At 47.5% G+C, this 9,962-nt stretch overlaps 1 protein-coding gene across 1 annotated transcript in view; it reads right to left on the bottom strand.

The window, feature by feature from the left end:
- Window positions 1-4,617: 4,617 nt before the first annotated feature.
- The window catches only part of LOC142259079 (oocyte zinc finger protein XlCOF29-like), a 130,383-nt gene continuing 125,038 nt past the window's right edge, over window positions 4,618-9,962 (bottom strand). The window contains exons 2-3 of the mRNA XM_075331597.1: window positions 4,972-5,121; window positions 4,618-4,842 (exon numbers count right to left, since the gene is read on the bottom strand). Of these exons, the coding sequence (XP_075187712.1) occupies window positions 4,618-4,842; window positions 4,972-5,049 (303 nt within the window). The 5' untranslated portion in view covers window positions 5,050-5,121. The remainder of the gene's footprint in view (window positions 4,843-4,971; window positions 5,122-9,962) is intronic.

The raw sequence follows: 9,962 nt of genomic DNA, 5'->3' as shown, positions 1-9,962 counted from the left end.
GATTTTTGAATAAAACATTTCCCACATTCTGAACATGAAAACGGCTTCATCCCTGTGTGATTTTTCTGATGTCTAACAAGGTATGATTTCTGAATAAAACATTTCCCACACTCTGAACATGAAAATGACTTATCCCTTGTGTGAGATCTTTGATGGTCAACAAGTTCTGAATTCCAAATAAAACATTTCCCACACTCTGAACATGAAAATGGCTTCTCCCCTGTGTGAGATCTTTGATGTGTAACCAGAGCTGATTTCCGAATAAAGCATTTCCCACATTCTGAACATAAAAATGGCTTCTCCCCTGTGTGATTTTTCTGATGTGTAACAAGATATGATTTGCGAATAAAACATTTCCCACATTCTGAACATGAAAATGGCTTCTCCCCTGTGTGAGATCTTTGATGCTGAAAAAGTTGTGATTTCTGACTAAAACATTTCCCACACTCTGAACATGAAAATGGCTTCTCCCCTGTGTGATATCTTTGATGGTCAACAAGTTCTGAATTCCAAATAAAACATTTCCCACACTCTGAACATGAAAATGGCTTCTCCCCTGTGTGATATCTTCGATGTCTAACCAGAGCTGATTTCCAAATAAAACATTTCCCACACTCTGAACATGAAAATGGCTTCTCCCCTGTGTGATTTTTCTGATGCGTAACAAGATGTGATTTCTGACTAAAACTTTTTCCACATTCTGAACATAAAAATGGCTTCTCCCCTGTGTGATTTTTCTGATGTGTAACAAGATTTGATTTGCGAATAAAACATTTCCCACATTCTGAACATGAAAATGGCTTCTCCCTTGTGTGAGATCTTTGATGCTGAAAAAGTTGTGATTTCTGACTAAAACATTTCCCACACTCTGAACATGAAAATGGCTTCTCCCCTGTGTGAATTTTCTGATGTCTAACAAGGTCTGATTTCCTGATAAAACATTTCCCACATTTTAAACATGAAAATGGTTTCTCCCTTGTAGGAGCCGTTTCATATTTCACATCCCTACTGTAACTTTTATTTTGCTGACAATTCTGGGATGAATCGGAAGTTTGGACTTGTTTGAAAAGATTAGATGATAGAGATTTCTGAGGAAGGACTGGAGGTATATCTGGGACAACAGCATGCTCTTCATATGTATCATGTGTGACACTTTGATTGTCTGTTTTAAATAATGAAGATAATAGATTTCCATACGAACTCAAAATACAGTAATCTCCTAAAAATAAATACAATGTTATTAGTTTTTAATATCTTAAAAGCACATATTTTTTTAAACCATAACATCAGAAATTAAATTAGGAAAAAATGTATTCTGAATCTGTTGTCCAATTTCGACATCTTAAGGCCCCATTACGCAGTACGATTTATCTGACGATATGTCGTCAGGGTCACGGTTTTCGTGACGTACTTCCGTCGTCGTTAGCGACGTCGTTGCGTGTGACACCTATGAGCGACTCCGAACGATCTTAAAAATAGCAAAAACAGTTGATCGTTGACACGTCGTTCAGTTTCAAACTATTGTTTGTCGTTTCAAACAACATCGTTAGTGTGTCCGTCATCAGCGACGCGGGCGTGTCGTTACGAGCAATGCTCCATGCCTCTTCCGCTCTGATTGGTGGTACCAACTGCGTTCTGATTTGGCAGGCATGCTTGATAAGGCGGACACAATTATACGCCTCTGTCATTGCCGGAATTGTTGGGAGGATTGCTGTGTGACGGTGTCCACGCGACCGCAATAGTCAAACAATATATCGCTGAATGATGTAGCGTCGTTTGTGAGATGGGTACGTGTGACTGCTAAAAATCGACCTATGAGCGATCTCGGCAAATCGTAGCAATGATCTGGGCGCGTCACATCGCTAACGAGATCGCTAGCGATATCGTTGTGTGTAAAGCGGCCTTAAGAGTTACATCTTCGTTAATGCGGATCTTCCATTTCTAGCACCAGTTCTCTGGAATGTGCTATAGTAAATAATCTGATTGATTGTCACAATGTGACTGCAGGATAATGAGGGACAGGGGGCTCCTATACTGTCCCTCACGCTAGGGGACACTAACCTATTCCTAACCACTGAATTACCCCTGAAGATGGAGATGCCAGAGTCCCGTGCCTTACTAGTCTCCTGAAGAGATCTAATCTGTTATCCCCCGGGAAAGGAATGGGCAGGAGTAAGATGGAAACACAGAATAAGAAAGACGGGAAACACAGATTAAGACAGACAGGACACATTGCAAAGTCACAGAAATAAACAGTGAGAGACTAAGGAGAAAAGCAAGAGCTGGAAGGCAGCAACAAAAAGACAACAAGGCTTAACACCACAACAGCTTACAGCAATAGTACACAACAATAACCCGTACATCTCGATCACAACACCTCACCAGACAAGTATAGGTAACCTATAGTTGGCATTAATGAGATAGTCCAGCCAGCATATACAGAAGGGAAGCGAATGATACTTTCCCCTTTACAGCATGTGATCAAAGATATTAACAAGCAGCTCAGCAGAGAATAACTCTTACTAGCCTGCCCAAGCCTGTGGTTTGACACCTGCATCTCCCTGCGCTGCTCACAGACATCAGAGAAGTTAGCAGGCAGAGTGTAGTTTCCACAGATCCTGATGCCACCATGACAGTTGTCTTACCCTGCAAACATCTCCTTGTTACATTGATCCACAATATAGACAATTTCAAAGAGGGTTTTTTCGAAGACGAAAATAAAATAGTTACAGATGCCAGATATACAGTGTGTCCACCCATATCCTGTTCACCGCAATTAACTTGAGAACGGCGGCAGCTATAGGCATAGAAGTGGTGTCTAGGTATGCCCTACAACTTTGTAATTCACTTTTTTTCTCTATCTCGTTCCAATTTCATAATAAAAATGCTAACTCCGTTGTTTTCAACCAGGTGGCGCTATAGGTGGTTTCATATACCCAGAAAACACTTTTATGCCTAAAGCTGCCACCGTTCTCAAGTTAATGGCGGTGGACAGGATATGGGTGGACACACTGTATAATGGGGTTTTCCGGGACTGTAACGTTGATGGCCCATCCTTAGGCTTTGTAACCAATCCGGTAGCAGGTTCTTGCGGTCTATGCAGATAAACATTAGAGCTCCAACTCATCAAGACTGGCGATGGACACTGAAAAATTACATCATGGATTGGAGTGAGATTTCTGGCATAGGGAACACTGCATTTTGTTATGAATTAGAGAAGCGGTGGCATCACACCCTTCTTCTGGCCAAGCTCTGCCCATTTTGACAAAGCTGGTTAAAATTGGCGTGAAACCTCCAAAAGTTGCACAATTTTTTTTAAAACTCTGTGCTGCACACATTTTTTTGAGAAATTTCAAAGTGGTTTATGCCATAATTGCTTTGATGAATCAGGGTGTAAAATCTTCTTCTGTAGGTGTCTCCATTCCTTCCAGGGTAGTTTGCCAGTAATTCACACTCTCTAAAGCAATAATTTAATTACATCTTTTTTGGTAGTTGTAAACCTTTGCATTTCAGTGTGCAGCTGTAACTCTGCCTATTTTGGCAAAGCTGGTTAAAATTTGCATGAACACACACACACACACACACACACACACACACACACACCAGCCTATCGCCTCTTTATTTTTAGACTTCTGTAATTAAGAGACCTTATATCACATGATGTGGTGTTAAAAAGGTCCTTAAGCAGTCCTAAAATCGGTATATAAACACTGGGGGACCTAGATGAATGGGGGTTCTGTGAAACTGTCCAGTTTGCTCTCCCTTTCCATTAATACCAGTCCTGCATGCCAGCCTTTATTTTGTTCAATTTAGACTCCTGCAATGATGAGACCTTTGGTTACATCATGTCACATGACTTTGAAGTCATCAAAGGTCCTTAAACAATCAACCTTAGAATACAACTGATGGGGACCCGAAGAGAGTTGGGTTCCTGAGAAATTGCGCAGTTTAACTCCTCCTAACGCTGGCTCTGACTGTAACTAGGGCTTATGTTTGGAGTAGGGCTTATATTTCATTCTCCAAAAATCCCATAAAATCATGCTAGGGCTTATTTTTGGTGTAGGCCGTATTTTTGGGGAAACAGAGTATTCGTGAACCCTCTGCAGGTCTTTGAGTTGCCTTCATAACAACATAGAGAAGACACTAGAAACAAACAGCAGAAGAAGCAAAGAAAATACAGCTGAAAAAAACACAGAGCAGAAAGTCTAAAAATGTAAACACAAAATTAGTGCAGAAAGTGCATGAGTAGATATCTCTTACTGGATAGATCTGGAGGAAACACATCCTGAGGAACATCGGGATCTTCTTGTTTACAGTCCTGTGGGAGAAGAGGACGGGGACATCTCTCTGGTGTTGTCCTCTTACTGGATAGACCTGGAGGAGACACATACAGGGACTGAATTCATTCCTTACTTACAGATAATTATAGGCCGTGTGTATTTAGTCCTGTCTATTACCTGGTGATGTGAGGGGCTGGGGATCCTCCATCATGACGTCCTTGTACAGATCTTTGTGTCCTTCTAAATACTCCCACTCCTCCATGGAGAAATAGACGGTGACGTCCTGACACCTTATAGGAACCTGACACATACAATGATAACGTCACCCCCGATCCCTTCATAGCGTTACTGTATAATGTCCCAGCATTCCCAGCAGTGTCACCTCTCCAGTCAGCAGTTCAATCATCTTGTAGGTGAGTTCTAGGATCTTCTGCCCATTGATGCCCTCATGTATCGGGGGGTGAGGTGGAGGCCCCGTGATTGGGCTCAGGGGTCTTCCCCATCCCTCAGACACAGGGTTCTGACAGCGCTCACTAGAGGTCTTCTTCACTACTGTGTAATCCTGGTTATGGAGAGACACAGTAATAAATCTCACTCCAGACATTTCCAGAGTCCTCACCTCTCCAGTTCTGTCCATCTGTTATTCCCATAGATAAGAATGATGTAATGTGACGTCATCAGAATCTCTCACCTCTCCAGTAAGCCGGAAGAGGATCTCTAGGGTGAGGTGTAATATCCTCTCCGCCATCTTGTCCCTGTCCATATCCATCCTTCACGGGGCAATCAGGAGAATTCTGTTATATAGAAGATCTCCACTGAGAGGATTTGATATTATAAGGACCTGAATGGGAAGGAGATGAGCAGATGATATGGAAAATTAATTCAGATACGGGAGGTGAGATATCATTTTATAGCCATATAAATACAATGAAAAGTGATCAATTATTCATATTGTACCTAGAATGGGATCAATGAAAATGTTGGCTCATCAAGAAAAAAACAATTCCTCACTCAACTCCATTGATGCAAAAATACCACTAGAGATGAGTGAAACTGAATTTTGGCTATCAGTACAAACTCCGACTTTTCCAAGAAAACTAAGTTCGAGTTCAGAGTTCGGGGGCTTTATGAATGTAAACCACTCTCGGAGTATCGCGGTACTCGGGTACGCTCGGTGCTCAACCCAGTGTGAGTTACCTGCAGGGTTTGATCGGCTTGCACTGGGGGTAACAACAGAATGATCGGATGTAGTGTGCACAAGCAAAAAAAAAATGGAAAAAACCCACCCTCCCCCAGAAGTGATCTGTTTATGGCTGCATGTGGGTGGAGACGTGAACTGCCCAATTAACCCTAAAAAGCATATGTGAGGCTCTGATCTATCAGGTCGTCACAGGGTGTTGTGCAATCTGCCCCTCTCTACAGTATCCACACCTCCTTCTTTATGGATCCTGGTCCTTTGGAGTTGCTAACAGCTTAGCCAATCAAAATCCTAGAAACACTTTATACCGTACCCACCAGACACACCATTGGGGGGCCTGAAGGGAATAGGGCTGCCCAGATAGGGTGTTGGTGAGGAGAAAGTGACACTTAGAAGAAAGTGTCAAACGGAAGTGGAAGGAGAAGGAGGTGGAGGTGACTCTCTGAGAGGGAGAGGTCACCGGCCTGGAGCAGGGCTCCTGAAGTTACTAGGTGGCAGACGTTGGTCTGGGCCTGGTAGGAGCTGGAACCCCGGTCGCAGGGGAACATGTCAAGGGGCACGGACTGCCGAGGAGGGCAGCCGGCAGCCTTGAGCCATCACTGGGCAGGGGCCAGGGCATGACGAGGTATGTGGACCCTAGGCCGGGAAGTAGCTTCACGCGTTCAGGTAATTTGCCAGACAGTGGTGAAGACTTCAAGATTCATCCCCAACCCACTCCAAAACCGGGGTACTAGCACATCGATGGGATAGGACTTTCCCAATACAGTCCAAAGAAATCCTACGCGTGAACCCTGAGAGCAAGCTCACTCCGTTAGCCATACGGGTGAGCGGGATCCGAAAAGTTTTATGCTTTAAGCCCGCTTTACACGCTACAATATATCTTATGATGTGTCGGCGGGGTCACGTCGTAAGTGACGCACATCCGGCATCGTAAGGTACATTGTAGTGTGTGACAGGTACGTGCGATTGCGATTGAACCTTAAAACGTTCATCACATGCATGTCGTTCAATTCCTAAAAATTGAACGTCAGATTGTTCATCGTACCCGGGGTAGCACACGATGAATGATGAACAGATCTTACCTGCGTCCAGCTGCTCCCGGCCAGCAATGCGGAAGGAAGGAGGTGGGCGGGATATTTACGTACCATTCATCTCAGCCCCTCCGCTTCTATTGGCTGGATGCCACGTGACGTCGATGTGACGCCGAATGTCCCTCCCACTCCAGGAAGTGGACGTTCGAAGTGTGATGGGGGTTAATCGTTTGTGCGGCACATTCAACAAATTGAATGTACCGCACATACGATGGGGGCGGTTAAGATCGCATACGATATCGTATGCGAAATCGTAACATGTAAAGCAGGCTTAACTGTCCAACTAGAGGAAATCAAGTGCCAAGGAAAGGCCACAGGCTTACAGCAACACCAAGGGCACGGACCCAAGCGTGCTCCCTCCAAGCTGCAGTGGTGCTCAGAATTCTGGTTTACAAGCTGTCTGTGTTATTATTCCTGGACTGAGTGAGTACACTGAAAGCCCCCTTTTCCTCTACTCAATGGCACCCCAATCACCAACAATCCAACGGGCCCCGGGGCACAAACCCCCTACCCACGGAGGGGTTAAACATCCTGCTGCTCCACCATCGCCACCGGGCTCCCCAACAGTAGCAGTGGTCTCCCCCATTACCACGCACCGTGGGTGGCATCACGAGCTTACACATCTCCCCTGTACATATCTCCCCCTCTCTTCTTTAATTCAAGTGTCCGCGCGAACCCCCGGGTCCGGAGACCCCTTGAGCCACCGCGGCTCTGGATCCGAGCGGCTCGGCCGCTGGAATGGGGGCGGTACACTTTCGAAAAACCTGGCGTCACGAACAGGATACAAGCAGGACCCACTTACCTGGGTGACGTGCGCCTTAAAAGCCGAAAACTGCGAGTCAAGATTCTGTTTCCCGCCAATTCTGCCATTTTCTGGCATTTTTTCACGCCAAAACGCCATCTTCCCCAAGAAAGCATGCAAAGCCTAAGCCCCGCCCTTCGTCTTCCCAGTGAGGCCGTAACCGGAAGTTCCCAGAGGGCCACGGTCAGCAAGGGAGTGCTGCGAAAAGGCCAAGGTGGCGCGCGGAGATGTCGGTTCCAGACGATTGGAGTGTGGCGGTGCTGCCTCCGCCCGACCAGGGTAATGATGGCGCATCGTACGCCGCTCCAGTCGCAAGAGGCAGCGGCACCGGGACCTGAAGCAGTTGTCCCCATAATGCCGATAACATTGCCGTATGTATGCCTGGCTCCCACAGTATGACGGCAGATCAGATGCGCTGCAAGGATTTAAGAGGAAAATCTGTAACGTTCTGGATATGTATGCCTTAAATGGGCGGCAGCGGGCCTCGGTGGTACTGGGACAGCTGACCGATGCTGCCGAGCTAGAAGTGGAGATGTGGACTGAAGCAGACCGGACATCAGTGACCACCATTTTCAGGAGACTGGGAGCTGCATTTGAAACCCGCACAGAAGCGGAGCTGAGAATGAGGTTCTACAGCTGCAAGCAACGGCCCCAGGATAGTGTGACGCCCTGGACTAGCCAGGTAGTCACAGGTAGGCCCTTGCACAAACACCCGTGCCCTAAAAAGGTGTCATCAGCCACCCTTAAAACCCTAGTCACCTCCCTCAGGATTTGATGTTCACACCAGGGGGGCAGAGCCAGGTGGTTGGCCATGAACACTGAGGAGTTCACAGCTCCTGAGGCAGGAAAAACAGATTAGTTTGAGGAGTGGAGGAGTGAAGTACAAGTGCAGAGGCAGACTGTGCCCAAGTCTGCCCCAGTCTAACTCCGGGTGTCTGGCTCGGAGCCTAGTCACCTCTGGCTAGGAGGCAGACGGTGGCCTCAGCCTGCAGGAGCCGGGAAGACAGCTCGGTGGAACCGTAAGGGACCGGGGACAGGATAGTGGCTCGCCGGTACCGAACCGGGGAACCGTCTGGAAACTGGAGCACAAAGGGGGTACTCAGACCCTGAAACGCGGTCCCGTTTTAAACATAGACAAGGCCGAGAACTTGCAGACCACCCAATAACTTTTGGGCTTTGTAAAAAGCCCCTGGAACACCTTTCATGTCTACGGTTTCCGGAGAGGCTGGTTGGACGAAGGGCCTGCTGTAGAGTCGGCCGAGGTCCCGTCACCATGGCAACCGGTGACAACCCTCCGGGTCCAGGGGTGCCCTGGACGTGGGACCTCTGAGAGACTGCCGGGTATGGAACTTTGTACCCGGCCCGTTGTGGGCAATACCCGGACCCGGACCCGATTCCTGGACTGGGGAAGAGGGGTGCTGACCTGTTCTTAGAGGCAGCATCAAGGGGTAGGTTTGCTTGGGTGGGCAAATGAAAGGACCCGTTCCCATTTAATAAAAATGTTTTATGTTTGCAACGTTAAAGTAACATGCCCCCCGTAAGGGATGATTTCCACACTTGCTTATAATGTAAATAATGTTATTATACTTGTATCTGTTTTTCCCGTTTATCTTTTGCAGTTACAACAAAAATAAACCGGTGGTGGTCGGACAGCCCGCGGACGGTCTGTATTAAACCAAGGGGGAATGTGACGCCCTGGACTAGCCAGATAGTCACAGGTAGGCCCTTGCACAAACACCCGTGCCCTAAAAAGGTGTCATCAGCCACTCTTAAAACCCTAATCACCTCCCTCAGGATTTGATGTTCACACCAGGGGGGTGGAGCCAGGGGGTTGGCCACACCCACCGAGGAGTTCACAGCTCCTGAGGCAGGAAAAACAGTTAGATTAGTTTGAGGAGTGGAGGAGTGAAGTACAAGTGCAGAGGCAGACCTGTGCCCAAGTTTGCCCCAGTCTAAGGGCGGCTTTGCACGTTGCAACATCGCGCGTGCGATGTCGGTGGGGTCAAATTGAAAGTGACGCACATCCGGCGTCACTTTCGACATCGTTGTGTGTAAATTCTAGATGATACGATTAACGAGCTCAAAGGTGTCGTTATCGTATCATCGGTGCAGGCTCCGACTTTTCTATAATTACGCTGCCGCGACAGGTACGATGTTGTTCGTCGTTCCTGCGGCAGCACACATCGCTGTGTGTTACGCCGCAGGAGCGAAGAACATCACCTTACCTGCCGCCGCCGGCTATGCGGAAGGAAGGAGGTGGGCGGGATGTTTAAATCCTGCTCATCTCCGTCCCTCCGCCGCTATTGGCCGCCTGCCGTGTGACGTCGCTATGACGCCGCACGACCCGCCCCCTTGGGAAGGAGGTGGGTCGCCGGCCAGAGCGACGGTTGCAGGGCAGGTGAGTGCATGTGAAGCTGGCATAGCGATAATTTTCGCTACGCCAGCTATCACAAGATATCGTACCTGCGACGGGGGCGGGGACTATCGCGTGCGACATCGCAGCATCGGCTTGCGATGTCGCAACGTGCAAAGCCCGCCTAACTCCGGGTCTCTGGGTCGGAGCCCAGTCACCTCTGGCTAGGAGGCAGATG

The sequence above is a fragment of the Anomaloglossus baeobatrachus genome (assembly GCF_048569485.1).
Source record: "Anomaloglossus baeobatrachus isolate aAnoBae1 chromosome 5 unlocalized genomic scaffold, aAnoBae1.hap1 SUPER_5_unloc_25, whole genome shotgun sequence".
Lineage (NCBI taxonomy): Eukaryota > Metazoa > Chordata > Amphibia > Anura > Aromobatidae > Anomaloglossus > Anomaloglossus baeobatrachus.
The sequence above is the reverse complement of the archived record's forward strand: the minus strand, read 5'-3'. Positions and strand labels throughout refer to the sequence as shown.